Below are 19989 nucleotides of genomic sequence, written 5' to 3'. Positions count from 1 at the left end.
GATACTAATAACAGCTCACCAAGTTTAAGTCTGTTAGATGATGAGTCTCTTCAGGTTTTCTTAAGGAATTAGGTGAGCCCTATTAATTTACATTTGAATACAATTTAACTTAATTTTGAATTACATTTGAAAGCTCTGTATTTAGCTGTGGTCAAGAATGACACTGCTAAGTCACAAACTTATACAGGAATAAGGATGTGTATATTAGTTTTGCCAATATGACTCAAGGTACACAAATAGAAACAGCTGTGCTAGAGTTTTCCACATTAATGAAAATTAGCGGGGGCTTCTTTTAGCTCTAATTTGTGAAACTATTTCTAACATTTTAGCAAGTGTATGAACTCAAGAGTTTTAACTCCAGATCACCACTTCCATTCATATCAATTGTGACCACCTTTTTTTAGCAAACGATAAGACTGGAAAATCATTAGGTATTCCTAATTATTTATGCTAGGGCAGATGAACAGGTTGTTCATACAACCATAGAATCAACAGCTTTGTTTAAAACTGGAATGCTTACTCAAGTTTCTGAAGATGTTGTCATCAGTACATTTTAATTTTAAAGTATTATAAAATGCATTATGACAACAAAGAGAACTTACCTGTGCTGTTCTTTGAGTAATTCAACATCCTGTCTCATCTGTGTTTTCAGCAGAGACGACAGTAGGGCATCTATTTTCATAATCAAATCACTGCCACTGTAGTAAATCAGGCACATATAATTTGTTTTTCATTAGGAGTAAAACATTCACATTTTAATGTATGTCTGTCTGCATAACAGATATTTTAAAGGCCCGCATCCCAAACCTGGACTCTCTAAAACGATTGTCACCTCAAGATTTGTAGCTCTGAATAAAATATTTGGCATGAAAATTACCAAGAACCACTACTGCCTTACAGCTTGTGAACTGTACACGTCTAAAAATTAAGTGATGCAGAACTAGCAGAATTGCCATTCAGCCTCACAGTTTGCAAGGTGCAATCTGGTGACATTTATAGCTCTTTATAGAGCATTCTGGTCTTTCTTTGAGCAACCTGGTTTAGTGGATGACGTCCCTGGCCATGATAGAAGGTTGGAACCAGATGATTAAGTTCCCTTCCAACCCAAATCATTCTATGTATTTTATTTCTTACTAGAATTTCCATAGAAACTTCAGTATAAAATCATAGAATGGCTTGGGTTGGAAAGGACCTTAAGATCATATAGTTCCAACCCCCTTGCCATAGGCAGGCATGCCTAACCCTAGACCATGTCACCCAAGGCTTTGTTCAATCTGGCCTTTAACACTGCCAGGGATGGAGCATTTACCACTTCTTTGGGAAACCTGTTTCAGGGCCTCACCACCCTCACAGTAAAGAACTTCTTCCTTGTATCTAACCTGAACTACCCTTGTTTTAGCTTGAACCCATTACCCCTTGTCCTATCACTGCAGCCCCTGATAGTCTTCTGTCAGTGTCACTAAGTCTTTACATGTGATTAAATTTTCTTTTTTGATTCTTTTTGAAGGTTTTGCTTCTCACTAATTATCTCCTCGATATTTCTATCTCTTGATTTTGTTTTTCTGGTAGTTATTCTTTCAGTCGTGCCAGTCCTTCCAGATGACAGAAAAGATACTTAGACACAGAAAGTGAATAGACATTGTAAAAATAATGTAATTCTGCTCTTTTCTTTGAACACAAACTGCATCCTTAGATTAAAATCTGGCTAGAACTCATCTTTACACTTCTTCAATTAACAGATGTGTGAATGTTGTCTAGCAAGGTGTCAGAACACCACACTGCCCACACCTCTACATGCTCCTTTTCTAATGATTCCCAAAGACAATGCACTTCCTCACTTCAAATACCAATACTCAGATATTATTGTGGTTTTAAGATGCACTGGATTTTATCAAGCTTAGTATCGTTATAATTACTCTTAAGTAAACAAAAGCTAGAAGGTACTGTTTGCAGTTAGCTCTACTCGTCTCTTGGTTTTAAGTACAGTGAAAGTAGATGAAGTATTTGGAGTAACTCAGCAGATCTGCACAAATGTTATGAAGCAAGTTGGAGAGGACATATATGTAATTCTTTGGACACACAATAATCTCCTTTATGCTTTAGCCTCATCACATATATTACCAATGATATAAGGGTGCACATCTCTTGAGTAACACAGGGTGCCTTTTTATTCTGCTCTGTGCTGTAACAAGGAAGTAGCAAAGAGGCTGTCAGCTGCAGGGTAAACGACACATGCAGCTGGAATCCAACGTATACAGTTTATATATACAGTGGAAAACTATGTTAAATAGCATAATTAGTTAAGCAAAACGATGATGCAAAATTCAGCAAATGTGCCATTTCTTCTAGAAAATAGGGCAGCGGTTTGAGTAGGTAAGTATACTAAGCCTGTCAGGGAAACGCTAAAAAGAAAATGAGGGACAGTTAAAACTTGTCTACATAGAAGTACTCGGATGCTAAGTAAGAAGACAGCAAATACATAGCACGCGAACAACAAACACTTTAAGTGCTTTTAGAGTATATATATGTACATATATAGTATGAAGAGTACTGTGACTATATATTTGAACCTTTGTTTGTATTTCCCATGCAAAAGGATAATTGTCATAGGCAATAAACATGGTAGTGTATCATAAAGCCTCAAAATGCAAAAGAATTTTACCTTTTACTACTGTTTCCCATCTCTTTGACAATAGCTTTAATCTTCTCTGCTGAGGTACTGTATGTTATCTTTTCCAACAAATTAAAGTCTTCTGCATAGAATTCATTTTCATCTAAAGGACCCAGTACCTTAGGCAGAGAGAAAGTGTTACTAAGCATAGAATGTCCCAATGACGTTTCTTCTGTAAGCAAAAATATACTAAAATTTTAAATGAGTAAACAATATTCAGTATGCACCCCCCAGCACTCATCAATATCATTAACTATATATTACTAAATTGTAGAGTAACTATACAGGATTAGATTTCTACAGTTATGTAATTACAGTTACTTATCAGTCATAAAGAACAGCTGCAATGGAAATATCCACGATATTCTTCATTATATATATATCTATGTAAAGGACCACACTATTTAGAAATAACAAATCTAAGATAACGTAAATTGAAATCCCAATTACTATCTTCCAACCACCCTCTTTAGTTGTTTAATTCAGTGAACAGTCTTTATTTCTCAAGATTTCTCAAATGAAGCAGAATGGATAGAAAGGAAGAAAACAGCAAAGGATGAGGAATGTAGGATATACAGAGACAAGAAACAGAATTACTTTTTTTTAGTATCTGAAGGAGAAAAAGGTGCCTTGAAGTCCCAGAAAATAGCCTTTAGAATGTTGTTTGGATTTTGTACTCATAGTCCACCAGGCTAAAATAACCCTAATCAACTTTAAGAGCCTAAAGGGCTCCCCATATGTAGAATATCATGACGTGTATTTGGTGCTGAGTCCCCCTCTCCCAAATTTCAATTTCTTCCTAGAAATGAGAGGTTATCTAGTAAAATTACACTTTTGAATAATTAATGGATTTTAACGAGAATAGAGAAATACAGAGATAAAGAAAGCCATAATGTGATTATGAAATACCATGCTACTTTTGTAGAGGTCATAATTAGAAAAAAAAATAATTTGCTCATAAATACAAAACTTCAGTGATGAAATAGCAAGGACAGAAAGGAAGGATATCCCGTGTCTAGAGAGTTTCTAGAAATGACATGCAAAAACAGTACCTCTTTGTTTTTCTAATGGTAGAGGAATAAATAGAAAATAGAGAAGATAATTCAGAGTAGGTTGTATAAACTGTATTTGCAATGTAAAGTATTGACTGTCATTAACAAGTACTAAATAGTGAACCCAATATTATGCGTTTTAATCACAGTTCAGCAATAGCCACACTGCAATTAAGGCTATTAGTTTCAGAATATACATACAAGAAACTGAAAACAACAAACATACTGTACCTTTGTTTGAACACTAAGAATTAAGACTAACAATTTAACACGTATAAACAATTTGGGGTTTTACAGCTTGGAACACTACCCCAGTCAATGTTTTGGTTTTTTGTTGTTTTTTTTTTTTTTTTTAATTATATAAGCAGTATTTTATCCCACCTCAAATGTGGAAAATATAGGTAACTTCAGGATCAAAAAATGTTATTAAGTATCATTTGTAATGCATTAAATATTAATGTATTGAAAGAATTTCGTAGGATTAACTCTTAAGTAGCTGTGGGAGTGATGACATATTTGCCTAGCAGCTTCAATGGAATGGAGATAATATACAAATTAGGAGTAAAACAAAATAAAAACCAAGGCAAACATTCATACCATCCTCTAACAACATGCTGAATAAGTGGGAAATCAACATAATGCATTTTCTTTACCTTGAACCTGAAGTTCCAGGAAGTAAATATCTACAGAGAGACTGAGAGATGACTTAGTTTCTTTCTTACCCTGCCATTGTTTATAACAGCCATTTGCCCAGGAAGCAGCTTAAGAACCTCCTGGCAGAACATCTGGTGGGTTTTAATTATATCCAGTCCTAAAGTGTTGTACTTCTTCTCAAAAGTATTGTCATCCATTCCCTAAAGCAAAGGTAAAAGCATGAGATAATTATTTCAGCAAAAAATAGATTTTGTAATAGCTGAGGTAATCAAAATTTTCTTCAAGTTATGTAGTAACATAAGAACCACCTCAGCCCTAGTGTAAGAACACGACTGATGATGTGGAGCCACGGTCTCCCAGCTAGCTAGTGTGCAGTTTTTACCTTTGGGAAACTGTGAATAACCATGAGAGGAAAGCTGAACCTGAGGTTTAGCACTTTTTCTATGATCCAGAACATAGCTGCATGAAAAAGAGCTTTTAGGAAAAAGGTATAAAAAAAAGTGCATAATACTCTAAAAATCCAACAGTCATTTTAATGTGGCCATTGGATACAGCTTTAAACATGTTTTGGGATAGTAAATATCATTCAGTTAAGACATGTAATGGATCAACATTCAAAGTGGGAAAAAAAAATGCTGGAACTTTGCCATGCTTACAATGGCACTCTGCCTCACCTGTTAAAATTACCTTGCTATATTAAATGCTACTGATACATATTTCTTCATTAGAAACGCACAGACCAAGCAGATAAGACTAATTCAGATAATATACTGCTTAGTTAGCTGCCTTTATGTCACTCAAAATTTATTAGACAATGAAATAAGAGCACGACCCAATTAGTTTTCCAATACGGTGCCAGCAAGTTCTCTTAGTCTTCCAAATCTTCCTATTGAAAAATAGTAAAATTTATAGCTCTATCTGAAACAGAAACTGTAGTTTGCGGCTGTGATTTGACAACTCAGCTCCACTTTACATGTGAACTTTGAAATCAGCAATGTTTACATTTTAAACCAATGAATTTTCATAGAAACACACCATAAAATGTTAGCCAGAAGTATACAATGTTCATTAACCTTAACCTCTTCAGTCTCTGCCTATTACTGCTCACAACTACAACAGCAAGGTAAATACAGTTACTTCTGAAGTCTTAATTCATCATAAACATTATACTGTAATTTTAAGTAAGCGAGAGCTTTAAAAAAAATTAAAATCAACAATTAAAAATTCAACTGTTTGTCTCAATAATCCAGTATCTGCACTCTGTATTTTTTCAATATTCTCATATTTTCTTCCTTTACTTTAAAGAAATTCTCTATTCTTCCATCACATAAATGTTGTCAAAACCACAAATCTGCTAGAGCAGAAACTGTACAAGGGTTATAAACTTCACGGCATTTAGCCAAACACTATTATTCTCAACATCTCCCTACAATAAAATGTATGAAGTGAAAAAGAAAACAGTCTAATTGATTTTGCACTCACTGGGACAAGGAATTTAGCAATTTTAGTTCCAGCAGCAAGGGATTTTGCTGTCTCTTCCTTACTGAGTTTACTTAGGAAAGTTTTTAAGTTGCTGTTGTTCTGGGTTAGAAAAGCAGTCAAAATTCCTCTTGCAATGGCGGTGTTATCTTCCCTTATTTTTGATGAAGGGTTGTTCAAAATCCCAACTCGTGTATGACTGCTTGTTTTCTGTGAAGAAAAATAACAGAATAATACAGAATTTTAAAGTTCCATCTGCTGTTACCTAGTGTATTTGTATCTATTATAGTTTTGTGAAATGCCCTTAAGTATCTAAGTTATTGCAGCTCTTTGTCTTTAGAAAACAGACATCAATGCCTAATTCAAAACTTTAACTAGGAGTAAAAATGTTATTAGTAAGGATTTACCTATTCCAAAGACGACAGACAGTGCACTAGGCTACATTACAAGACATAGAGCAAACCAGTCAAGGGAAGTTCATATTCTCCTCTACTCAATACTTGTGAGGCTGCACTTGGACTGCTGCTCCTGGTTTTGGTCCTGCCACTGCAGTAAGGACATTTTGATTCTGGAGAAGCTTCGGAAAGGTCTACACAGATAGCAGTAATAAGCCCTAAGGGCCTCTGAGGAGATATTGGAGGAAGTCTGGCAAAGAGAAGGCTGCAGAGAATGCCAACAGTTACTTAATGGTGAGAGAAAAACACGAGAGAGCTGAACTCTGCACTAGTGGCAAAGAGTGTAACAAGGGGTAATGGTCATAAATTTTGGCCTGGCACGAAAAACTACACTAGGAAGGCAGTGCAACACCAGAGCAAATTGTCAAGTGAGGCAATGGAGTTGCCAACCTGGAGATTTTCAGGACTTCTTCAGACAAACCTACAACTGACCTGATCTGAAGCTGGCAATAATACCAGTTGGAGTGGGAGGCTGAACTAGATGCCTCCAGAGGTCTCTTCCAGCTAAGACATCTCCAGTTTTTACAAATGAAGTAAAAATACAATAGTCATTTTTGAAATATTATGTATTAACTGGAATAGTTAAAAGTCAGTTCCTTTGAGCCACTTCCCCTCCCAGATTCTTTCACGCTTTTCTTCAAATGCCGATGGTAGTCATGCACAAGATGTGTCAGTGCCAGTTCTGTACCTACGAGAAATTCCACTAGACCCTGATGTGACAAACTAGAGGGCCTGGAAAGGAGTAGAGAACCTCCATGCAAAGCAATGAACTTCAAGAAAAACCCTGTGTTTTTTTGTCTTTCTGTCATGAAACTTGGCAATCGCTAGACCAAGTGGTTTACATGAGGTTAATCTAAATCAAATCAATCAATGAGAATTAAGATAACCAATTAAACTGCCATTTCATAGAAGATCCAGCAAGCCTTGTTGTTTTCTTCTAATGTTCTTCCTAGATTCTCCTTACTAACGTGTGGGAGCTTGCCCAGACAGCTCTCACTTTCTAGTTGGGACCTACGGCATATTTTCCCTGATGAAGGGGTGAAAAAATTAAACTAGAGAGGGAATACAACTGTTAAGCTCAGGTCACAGGTCTAGCAGTCAGATAAATGTTTTTCTGCAACAAGGACTTGTACTGCCTATTCCTCCTTGCAGTTTTTTAAGCTTATTTTTAAAGACATATTTGGTATCACACACTCCTTGCAGCATACCAGTTTTATAATTCCCTTAGGGTGGTTCGTGTTTCATTCCTGATTAGTTAAATCTGGATGTTTTCCCAATTTTAGTATAATCACTCTTCTAACTTCCCCAAAACTGAGATTCTTTTTTGTCATTTATATTTACATGACATTTACTTGTATACCATAAGTCCTATTATTAACACTGAGGAACTTAATCAAACTCTTAAATGTGGATAATCCTCCTAGCACATAAAAATACAAATTAAAAAAAATTATCTGTCTCAGAAGCATACAAACGGGATGTGAAAAAAAATTTACTTCACAGCCACAGCTATGACATGCAATACAGAAGAACACTGCATAATGGTTCATATTAACCTTAACTTCCCTGGCCCATGTAATGCACTAGGTTACCTCATGGGAGAAAGTCTGTAATTGGGAAGAAATGAGAATCCATAAACTAAATAATCATTTACAGGCCTGTAAGATGCCAGTGTTGCAGAAGAGTAGAGCAAAATGAAAGCACAGTCCTGTAAGTCTGCATCTGATCAACAAAAATAATTCTTATTACACCTTTAAGAGTATAATTTTTGAATGTCCACAGTGTTGTTAAGAACATATTCATAATAATTATCTTATTAAAAACTGCTAGAAACTCACCAGGCTTTTCAAGGCATTAGAAAGCAGTCGTCTCCCAGCTGGCTTATCAAAATCAGCAACAACCCAGATAGTAACAGCATATAATGCATCTTCATCTGAAAATTAAAGATAATCCTACTTTACATTCTGGAGAATCTTCTCGTGAATAATGAATTAATTTTCCTTGAGATTTTGAAGTTCATGTGTACGTTTTCTGACTTCAACTGTAAGACTAATCTTTGCCACATCAGAATCTTTTATCCTCTGAACTAAAATCCTTAGAAGTAATTTATCACGCTAATATGAGAGAGTCACTAAAATAGCCAATCTGTTGTTGGATCACTGAAACAAGATGGCCCTAAATTGTAAACTAGCTCCAATTAACAAGACCTGCTTTATCCCAGGCTTCTTTTGAACATTTGCTGGAGGCTGGTCATATAGCCAGAAATGAAAATAATTAAAATGAGTTAAGGCCATTCACTTTTCCTATCAGCAAAGGGAGAGTCCTTTAACCAAAGGTGGGACAAAATTTACAATTTCTGGACATAAACAGGAATATACTAAACACAGTCAAAAAAGTAAACTATTGTATAGATTTCTATGCAGAAAATCCCCCTTTTTTCTCAGTCTATAGCGTCTTGATCTTTATTCATCATAGAAGGGCAATGGTACATGAAAAATTCTGCAAAATTATCTGTAGAAGAATAGTCTATTCGGGTCTATGATATATCCCCTAAAAGGTAATATGTATCAAGAGGAATTTTGGAGTGTTCTGCTCTGATTCTAGGAAGAGATTATTATTGAGTGTTGCTGTGGTCTAGAGAAACACACTGAAGACAGAGATTTGAAATGGAGATTCCAGCTTAAAAATTAGGGGTTTTACACAAGAGATTTAAATCTTAGAAATGAACCTACAGATTGAAAGCCAGTTATCATATGACAACTAGCTGGGATGTCCTTGTGGTTGTAGACAGAGAATCAAATAGAGTCAAATAATTTTATTCTAAAGAAAAATAAGTGTATAGCATTTCTTTCTGATAAGGGAATAAATAGATTATTAATACTGCATTAAAAATACTGCTAATAAGGCATGAAATCAACTATCCCTTAAATGGTAGAAATACCCAATTTTGGTACAGATATTATAAAGACTATACATTCATCACTTGATAATGCTGCAACCAAGAGTCACTTAAAAACTGAATAGTCTCTTTAACATCCTCGAGTAAAACCATGTTAGTATGGAAATCACAAAGTCTTACAAAGCTTTTTAAATTCAAACCTGTAAAACAAAAAACAACTAGCCACATCATCCATTCCATTTTGAAACCACAAAATCTAGAATAACTACCATGTTAATTGCAGTTTATGTTTATAATATTAGGACATGATCTGGTTCTTGAAAGAAAATACTGGGATATCAGGAAATTTATTTATTTACATGTGATCCTTGGGGTACTTACCTACTTGGGATATTTTACTGGCATATTACAATGATTTGTAATGCCCACATATATGTATAACACCCATACAGAAAATTAATATACCTTTTTTTGTTAAATACTTCATGCTGTCTGAAATTACAGCACTTTTATCTTGTGAGTCCAAAAAGGAGAAAGTAGAGAAGTCGTCCACATCAAATGGAACTGCAAAATGTAAAATACAATATGTTAGACTTAGAAAAAGGAAAACCATAACAATGGCTAATCAGAGAAAAGTAGTTACCAGATGTGGATCTGAAATGTATGTATCTTTTCTCTGCTCCAAGAATACTGGGGTTTATACGGGAAACTACATTGTGCTGATCCATAAGGAAATCCATTGCATTCACATGATCATTTAACAAACCCTGTCATAAGAGAGAAAAATTAAATCTACTTTTAGTTTCAAGACAAAAAAGACCAAGTATGTGTACAATCTTTCAACTGAGATTAAAGCTTCTACATGCACCAAGTTATGGAAAAGTCAAAAACATATACATATCATACAGATAATATTTCAAAATAGCAGATAGATATATTTCAGTGAACAACTTCAGTACATTCTCAGGCTCTGGTTGAAAAAATTCTATATAATTACTACATGCTTAGTTGATCCTTCAGTCTTGTATAATCTAAATACACTCATTCAAAACCATGACTAAAAATTAATGTAACAATGTGACTTCACTTGTGATATTATTAATTTCAAGCCATCTCATTGTAAAAAGCTAATATATAAACATGGCTCAAGTGATTCACTATCAAATATTTCATCTTGCATTCATTCAGAAATGTTAGACATACCATGAACACTGCCCTCTGAAAGATTCCGGTGGCATCGATAATCCTCTGGAGAATAATGGTCTCTAACTCTGCAGCATCCATTTCTTCTCTGTTAAAGGGCACGCCATTAAACAGAGCTTGAGGCAATGGACCTAGGCCACTCTTTTTATAAAAAGTTGCTCCTGCCTGATCAGATCAAAAATCACAGGATTAAATAAGACTGTGGCTGACTTTGGCAAAAAAATGAAACTAGCCTCAAGAGATCATGAACTCTAATCTCCAAGCACTATTCACTGTCACAACTTCTCATAAGTAGCAGGGACAAAACAGGAAATGTTTGGAAACCAAACAGGACGCATGGGACTTATTTCTCAAACAGAATGGCAAAAGAAATTATAGATCGATATATGGTGGTTTGAAACTTAAGTTTTGTCTTCTTGGTGAGAATCTTATTTTGATTAATATTCTTAGCAGAAACTATTAAGTAAATAACACTGAAGAAACACCTTAAGAAAGTCAGTTTCAGATGAATAAACAAGACCTTTTCCCCAAAGAAAGTTCCCCCCCCCCAACTCCAAAGGCTTTCATGTTCAGAAGCAAAGCCTTATTTGATAAGAAAACAGAGCAAGCTGATTTTTCCTCAGAGAAAATTCAGTTAGACAAACAAATACAAATATATTGTAAGGAATTCCCTCTTCCTATTCTTTCATCCTTCATGGTATTTTTAGGTATATATTTCAGCAGAAAATTGCCTACATAATCAATTATAGATAAAAATGTCTTCTCCACAGCCTTTAACTCAAAATCCATAGCTGTCTTTCCCAAGAGAAATTATAACCAGAAAGCGTAATTAAAGGAAACAATTATTTGCCTAGAAGACCAGGCTTCAGCTCCTTGCCCAGAAGACACAGGTAAACTTCTGAAGTCCACAAGAGGCACCTTGCCATACTTATTAGAAAAAGCCTTATGGTCCTGAATGCAGCAGGCAGAGCAGTAATGCAGAAACCTTTTCAACAGTTCCACTAATCACTGAATGAAAATGGCTGAAGAGAATTTTTGACTCAAAGATACTGTATATACTTGCTTTAATATTTAGCAATCTTTCTGCTTGACAAATACTCAAATACTTGATATACAAATACTTGATTGTGTACTGCAGGATTTCTTGTCACTCCTCCCAACATACCTTTCTCCCTTCATCATATTCAGAATGAGTATCTAGGATGCTCTGAACATCAGCATGTGGGTATTCTCTTCTAAGAACATCTTTCACATGATTTACTGTTAGAACATTTCCACCTTGCACTTCATGGTACATCTGTAAGAATTGTAACAGAAATACTGTAAAAAATTGTCAATCATAACATAACTAAATTAATAAAAATAAAAAAATAACATCTTTTTATAGTGGTCTAGTAAATTTTATATCAATATACTTTTATATTGGTTTTATTGCTATATTGCATTTTTTTATACTGCTTTAGTAATTATCACCATCACACATATGCACAATCTTCCATCAGAGCACTGTTCTGATTAATCTATTATTATACTTTTAGTCTAAATCTGAAGTGGCAAAGGAAGTACATCTATGTGAGCTGAACGTGAAAGGTTATTTCTTCTCCACTGATTAGAGAAGGAATCTAAATTCTTACTATAAACTACCTAACCATGGTAGTTACCTAAGCTATATGGGATGAATCCAAGCCTGAATTAGGGAGTAAAACGTTTTTCCTATGGTGACAATTTTTCCTTACCAATGCCATTTTATTCCACAGCATAAAATTTTACTACTTTCAAAGTTACAAAAGAAATTTGAAGTGAAAATTTTTCAATCTATTTCTTTTCAAATAAGGAATAATACATTTCTCTCTACAGCTCTGAACATCTCAACCCTGTATTTTATTGATTCTATTTTTGCTAACTTAAAATGATATTTATCATTCCCTCCTCTTTATGTTATGAAGCAAAGTAAACAGAAGAACACAATGTTTAAAAAAAGCACTCTAAACTGATGTTTTGTCATCTGGTCATGGTTAATAGTCACATGTGTATCAGCTCCCTAACACTTGTGGATTTCTATTTCTCTTCCAAGATACTCCTAGTTACCTCAATTATTTTCATCTTAAGCTCTCTGCATTTGTCCATGACATTAGTTTCTAGGCATTCTGAACAGAATGACAGAAAGAAAAAAAAAAATAATGTATTAATACAATATTCTCTGATACAATTTTGCCTGCAGAGTTTCCAATTAGACTGCTCACTTTATTTCCCTCAATTCATCTCCCACCTCTGAAATACCTGTCTTTACACAAACCTGCGTTCTCTCACACACAAAACCAGTCTCAATCATTAAGCTGCAAGCCTGGAATATTTCTGTGTTTTCTATACCCATGAACAGCTCAAACATGAGCAAAAAAGAACTTATCTTGCTCCGTTTCACCTTCTAAACTAGAGAACAACCAAGGGTTTTTCAGAGCTTATAGACTGCCAAGGTAATATTAAAATGCCTGTACTCCAGGAGATACAGAAGACCAAGACAACCACATCGTGTTAACACAAATAATACAGAACAATTTTTCACAAGAAAATACTGAAAGGTGTAAGGCATGCATCTACTTTTCTAGATTTTTGAAGAAAGCCTGTAGACAGGTAAAATGACAAGAGCAAGTCATCTTGGATTCTAGAAGAAGAAAGAATTTCTGCAAATCCTTCTATAGCCTATCAATGCTATACATGTTTTTAATATTTTACTTCCATGTACAGTAAATGCAAACTTATCAAGTTGTTATAAGGTAGCAAAATCCTAACTATATAGAAAGGAAATAAAAGTAATGAGTAAAAGGTGATTTCTTATGAAAGTACTCACATTAATTATCGAGGTAAAGGCTTGAGAGGTGTCAGATTCCTCCATAACGTAATTAAAAGCTCTCCAAAGAGCTATTCCAGCGTCTTCATTTCCATCAATTTCTTCTTTTGTATTTAAAATGAAAACAAATCCAATTCTATTTAAAAAAAAAAAAAAAAAAGAGTTCACACATTTTAAAACAGTATCAGTTTCATACACATTCCAATACTGACAATAGCATTTGCAGTCAAGTAATCTGTCCAGCATGCAGGGATGAAGAAAACACCTGTACTTACATGGTGGTGCCATGACCGTCTGCGGTGACACTGACGATGCCAGCTATGCAGTCCTCATCAGGTCTCCCAGATTATGCTTAGGTTATTGACTATGTACTGATTTTGGATGTCTTTTCTCTCATTTAAAGCTGACCATAATTAAGATTTCTGTAAATCACTAGGATTTACTCACAGCCCTTTCTTTCCTCACCTGCCTGAAGGTTACGACATTCTCCACATTCCTGCCATCATCTCTTGAATGCTTAAGTCTTTTAGTCTGGCCACTGTCTGTCTTTTATTTTTCCTGAAATGAGTGTCTTGAGTAGCTGCATGTAGACATGCTGCGGTCTTGATGTCCTGTCATCAATACATGCCATTCTTACTAGCCCTTCATTTGGCTTTTCTACCATCTGTGTTTTCCCCCACGCTCAAACTAACATTAATTTCCCGTTCACACCAATTTTAATACATCTACTACAGGCTGCCCAGATAAGTTGTGGCTCCCCCATCCCTTGCAGTGTTCAAGGCCAGATTAAAGGCCAACCCCAAGAATGGGGCTTTGAGCAATCTAGTCTAGTGGAAGGTGGCCCTACCCATGGCAGGAGGGTTAGAACTATATGGCCTTTAAAGTCCCTTCCAACCCAAACCATTCTATGACATAATCAGTTGTGCATCAGATAAAGGGAGAGAGGGAAGTAAGAAATACAGCAAGTTTTCTAAAAAGAGATAAGTAATAACTAATGCATAAAAAGTTCTACAATTAATTGCTTCTCCCATTTTTTACATCTATTATTACTGCAAATAACTTGTCCTGAAGTTGTGTCATCTGGGTGCTGTAGGAACAGTTAGCAAAGCAAAATATTATATGAAACTAGACTCCATGGCTTGTCCACATCTTGAATACTGTGTACATTGCGGTTTCTCTAATCTCAGAGAAGTCAGACCTTTAATCTGACCCAGTTTGGCTTATCTTATGCTGTCATTTATTAGAAAAGGCAAATTACGTTCTAGGCTATACTCTCCTCAAGGACTGAAGTAGTATTGTCTCCCAGGTATTAACAACAGTGATAAAATGCACAGATAATTAACACCTGTCCTTCACTACTTTTTTTTGTCATTAAAAAATGAAACATGAAGAAAAAATAAATTACGATCAGAACTAGCATAATTTTAAAGGAAATTAAACCCCTGTAACTTACTGAGGAAATAAAAAGCTGTTTCACAGGAAGATTTTAAATATTTAACATGGAATTCATCTTGCTGAACCTTAGATCTAGTTTTGATGCCCTTCTCTTCTTTCATTAGCTGTGTAAATGAACAGGCACTTCCGAGAGCAGTTTATTTTTTCTTAAAGTAGGCATCTCAGATCAACCATATTCTTCCTCAGAAGTCTCTCTCTCTCTCAAATGATGAGCAGTTCAGCCTCAGGCAACTGATTTTCAGAAATTCAAAACTTGGTGAGGAAAATCTTCCTTTGGTTTCTAAGTATTTATATAAAACAAAACTTGGTAAAACAACCTCAGCTGAAAAAGCTAAATTCAAAATGCCCTTGAATCATGTTTTACTTACAGAACATTTTGCTTAGAATTCATCTTCACATGGGCATCCAGTGGACTATTTGACAAGGTAAGTTCTTACCAGACTAGTGCAGTTTATTTTCCACACACTCATGTATGCCATCCCTTGCAACCTATTTTCTTAAGAATACTTAATACCCAGGGTAAGCTTAATACAAGTGGGTAACCAGTGCGTCTGACTAGAATGCTGTTGCATTGGCCTTCATTTGAATTCGTATCTTTGCCTAGCAGAACACAGGATGAAGAAGAAAAAAAGGAAATCAAACATCTTTTAAGACTTCTCTTCAAGCCTTTCAGTCTTCCTTACCTAAGTGGCATATTATGATGAAAGAATAATTCTGCCAGTTTCATATAATCACCTGTATCTTCTTGGACAGGATCAATAAAAAGCACCTAATAAGAGAAAACATAATACACAGACAATACTTAGTCTTGATGTCAGGTTTGGGTTTTTTTTAAACAAAATCTGAGATTTCCAAACCAGAAATTTCCAAAGAAGCTTTGTGCCTCAACTGTTTTCAGCTTCCTAGGGCATTCACTGTAAGAAAACATTAAGAGTATAAATGAAAATAACTTCAGAATTAATGAATTTAGACCAAATACTGAAAACAGGCTTTAACCATTTATTGACCTTCAAACCAAGTCATATCACTACTCTTTTTTAAAAGACTCTATGCCAATACTTTGTTTTTATTAAGGGACTCGATATTTAATTAAAAAGGATCCAATGCTGTTTTTTGCATTACTTCTTTCAACTAACTTACGCAGTGAAAACCAGACTAAAATAAACAGAATACATTGACTTAACACTTTTTAATTAAGAAGGGGAGCATTGGGAAAGAATTTTCTCCTCCTGTCTCATATAATAGGGATCTGTCTGCATAGGCAGATTATCCTTATGCAGATTTAATTATGACATCAATACCTTATTTATTCAGCTTTGTGCTGCAACTCCCCTCAGAATTGATAATTTTGCTAAAGTAGCTGAAATGCAGCAGAATAATTTTAGAAAGTTTGAACTCTCCCTCCCCCTCAGATTATAATTAAATGATACATTGTAGATTTCTATACTCTAGCTGTTATATTCAACAATATTTAACTTTGAATGCAATCTACTTCATATTAGACATACACTTCACTATAAACATGCATTTCTTTATTACACATTGCTTGTACTATGGTTGCCTTTTTATATACTGAACTTCATGTCACTTGGCATGACTGCATCAACGGCCAAGGGAAAAACTATGGATTTTATCTCTCTGGACTTCTGCAGGGCCTTTGACACAGTCCCCCACAACATCCTTCTCTCTGAGTTGCTGAAAGATGGATTTGATGGATGGACTATTTGATGAGTAAGGAATTGGCTGTATGGTCACATCCAGAGATTAGTGGTTAACAGGTCAATGTCTGGATCAAGATCAGTGATAAGTCATGTCCTTTGGGGGTCCATGCTGGGAACAGGATTGCTTAACATATTCATCAATGACACAGACAGTGGGATCAAATGTACCCTCAGCAAGCATATGGATGACACCAAGGTGAGTGATGCAGCTGGTATGTCTCAGGGATGTGATGCCATTCAGAGAGACCTGGACAAGCCTGAGAAGTGGGCCCATGTGAACCTCAATGGATTCAACTAGGCCAAGTGCGAGGTCATGCACCTGGGTCTGGGCAACCCTTGTTATGAATACAGGCTGGGGGATGAAGAGACTGAGAGCAGCCTTGAGGAGAAGGACTTAGGGGTGCTGGTGGATGAAAAATTGGAAAAAAAGCTGGACATGAAATGGAAGTGTGTGCTTGCAGCCCAGAAAACCAACTGTATCAACCAACTCACCAAAAGAAACAAGGGGGGTGAAACTAGATGATTTTTAAGGTCCCTTCCAACCCAAGCCATTCTATGATTCAGACAATTATCTTTTGTTATTTAAATTCCAGTTTAAATCAGCAATAGCTGTTTCCTTAGCCTACTAGGTGATAAAGAATGCTATGTACAGAAGAAACATTAGGCTACAAGACATTCAGAATTAGCATGCTTTATACCTTAAATCTTTTTGTACCTCATTTTACCATCTTTAAAACAAGGACAGTTATCATTGTCTTCTCTAAGTAGTGTACTATGAAGAAAATTAATTGATAGTAGTGAATTATCTATATGCAGTAAGAAAAGCTCAAGACAAAACTGTGCCCAAGTCCACTTCTGGTAATCAGACTAATAATCACATATGACTCACTATACAAAAAGATCTCCATTGCTATTAGCAGACCCACATAGAAAACATGAAATGCTAATTTCACAATGAATACAGCATGTGCATTTTTTCAATAAATTGCCTGTTCAAGTATTAACACTTACACTATGCAGAAAAACTGAGTTCTCCAAACTTACCAAATTATATAAATTGCGTCTAATCTGCTGTATAACTCCAGGAAATGCAGGTTTTAGCAGCTCCTGATAGCTTGCAGGCCACGTGCTATAGCTGTAGTCTTGTTCTATGTTATTAATCCACTAAAACAAACAAAGGCAGCCACTTAAAAAACACATCAGGATGTGAATAAAACATTTTTTTCAAGTGTAGAAACTACTTTCACAAGACAAAGGTCATAATAACTATTACAGAGATGTGTAACACAGTATAACCATCTTTGTAAGACAGTATTTATCTATAATTGACACTAGCAGCACTCTAGATATACCAAAAGAACTAATGAATATAGGGCTAATTTGTTCCTTTATTGTTTTCTGTACAAGCTTTGAGAAACAGAAGAGTGAATATATGCTTCTTTCAAGAGAAGAAAATTAGTACTTGAGTGCTTTTTCCACTGGCACATAACCTTTGTAATGAAAACTGTAAACATTTTGAAGCAGAGTCATTGGACAATCAGAAGAAGCATATTTAAGTTGTCCACAATTTATTATAATTATCCACTTACCATACTTCTGAAGAACATTTAGCAGCCCTGCACTGTATGAAGATACTATGTAGGTAGATTAATTGCTGTAGAATCAAATTCTATAGCTGTGAGTGTGCAAGTACTTAGATACATTTCTCTTTTCATTTAAATATCCTACATCTTAAAATTTTAAGAAGGTATGGGCTGAAGAAAATTACTCCTAAAATATATTAAAGAGCTATCACCCTCCAAAGTATTTTAAAATACTTATTGATATTTGGGTTTACAGCTAGTATTTCAATTACACTACAAAAAAAGAGACTCTCTCATACACAGCATTATCAAATATGTAATATTTAAATAAGTAATTGTTAAATTACTTACTATTATTGAAGAGTGACGAATATCTAGTGCATAAGTGTCATCTGCAGGGTGTATATGCAACCTCATGAATCTACTCAAGGTCTCCTCTTTGATTCCAAGTTCATGAAGTCCATGCATCACTTTTCCTTCCAGTTTAAGAGTATCTAGGATACTTTTTCAGGAAGACAAAATGCTTAATATGTCTACACAGAACTCTTGTCATGACATCAAAATAAAAAAATATTTCAAAGATTATTAATGTGAGGATTATTTTTAGAAGTGAAAATAATTTTTATATTCTCCTGCAGTCAAATGTTTAAAACAAAATCAGTTAATAATTCTGCATGTCTCCAACTTATTTCAGAACAGAATTATAAAAGATTATACAACTGTTGTTCATTCACGTTTATTTTCTGTGATGGAATTTCATTGATCTTTGGTAAGATGTGGCAAGACAGCAGAGTGAAAGGTTGCTTGCTGCATTGTTGTGGCTAAGGCAGAAACCCAAGCAGGGGTACCCAAAGAGGAAGCTTTGAGAGTGTGTAGAGAAGCAGGCAGCAAGTGATGGAGACAAAGATGAGCTGTGAGTCTGCATCATGGCAGAACCCTGAAAACAGCATAAAGGAAACATAGCTACACCTCCAGAAGAAAACTCTTCCCAAGAAGACACAACAGACTCTGTAACATTTGTGGCATCCTGAAAATTCAATGTGAGAATGGAAACAAACCTGAAGTACTCAATAGCAGAACACAGCAGCCAAGATTTTACAAATGCCTTTATTTCTATCTTGCTTCATTTTGAGTTCTCTATTGTGAAAGGTTTCTTCTAAAAATATGCTGAAATTAAACCTAGCACTATCGTTAAAAAGCACTGTTAATATATGCATTGTTACCAAGAATGATGCGATTCCATCCCAAAACTCTGGCTGAGAAAAAAACTAAGTAAGAATTGCATGCAAAAATGCTAAAACCAAGAAAGCTTAAGAACCTCCATGAAAGAAAAAAGAAGATGAATTTGTGTTAAAAAACAGAAGATAAAGAACTGTAGATTTTGACAGTTCATAGTAACATAAAAAAAAAACCCCTTCAGTCTTAGCATCCGTAGATTTATTTACAGTTTCCAGGCCTCCAAAGATGATTTTAAAGTAGTCAAGTCTATTCTGCTGTTGTCAACATACAGAAGAATGCAAGGGAAAATGTTTACAGTTTATGAATGCTTGCATAGAAGATGCAAGCCATACCCAAAACAATTGTACTATAATTAGAGAAACTGAAACATTTCTTATACAAAAAAGCATATTAGTTCTGCACTAACAGAATTTACTGGTGGCAAGACAAAGACTGAAATTATGGAATTATTATTATAGAATGGCCGAGGTTGGAATGGATCTTAAAAAGTCATCTAGTCCAACTGCCCTGACATGAGCAGGGGCACCTTCCACTCAAAGCCCTGTCCAACCTAGCCTTAAACACTGCTAGGGATAGGGCAGCCACAGCTTCTCTGGGCAACTTGTGCCAGTGCCTCACCACCCTCACAGTAAAGAATTTCTTCCTAATGTCTAATCTAAATCTATCTTCTTCCAGTTTAAAGCCATTACTCCTTGTCTTATTGTTACAGTCCCTCTCCAGCTTTCTTACA

General features: G+C 35.2%; 1 protein-coding gene across 6 annotated transcripts in view; it reads right to left on the bottom strand.

The window, feature by feature from the left end:
- Positions 1-19989, bottom strand: part of UGGT2 (UDP-glucose glycoprotein glucosyltransferase 2) — an 81236-nt gene that overhangs the window by 25212 nt on the left and 36035 nt on the right. For all 6 annotated transcript variants that reach the window (XR_010612342.1, XR_010612343.1, XM_065678048.1 and 3 more), the window contains exons 12-24: positions 18372-18522; positions 17482-17601; positions 15400-15485; positions 13262-13397; positions 11579-11710; positions 10414-10578; positions 9854-9977; positions 9676-9774; positions 8150-8244; positions 5860-6066; positions 4446-4577; positions 2663-2790; positions 603-698 (exon numbers count right to left, since the gene is read on the bottom strand). Coding sequence is in view for 4 of the 6 variants with exons in the window: in XM_065678048.1 (XP_065534120.1) it covers positions 603-698; positions 2663-2790; positions 4446-4577; positions 5860-6066; positions 8150-8244; positions 9676-9774; positions 9854-9977; positions 10414-10578; positions 11579-11710; positions 13262-13397; positions 15400-15485; positions 17482-17601; positions 18372-18522 (1671 nt within the window). In the remaining 2 variants the exon portion in view is untranslated. The remainder of the gene's footprint in view (positions 1-602; positions 699-2662; positions 2791-4445; positions 4578-5859; positions 6067-8149; positions 8245-9675; positions 9775-9853; positions 9978-10413; positions 10579-11578; positions 11711-13261; positions 13398-15399; positions 15486-17481; positions 17602-18371; positions 18523-19989) is intronic.

The sequence above is a fragment of the Lathamus discolor genome, chromosome 4 (assembly GCF_037157495.1).
Source record: "Lathamus discolor isolate bLatDis1 chromosome 4, bLatDis1.hap1, whole genome shotgun sequence".
Classification (NCBI taxonomy): Eukaryota; Metazoa; Chordata; class Aves; order Psittaciformes; family Psittacidae; genus Lathamus; species Lathamus discolor.
This window is presented reverse-complemented; position numbering and strand designations above follow the sequence as displayed.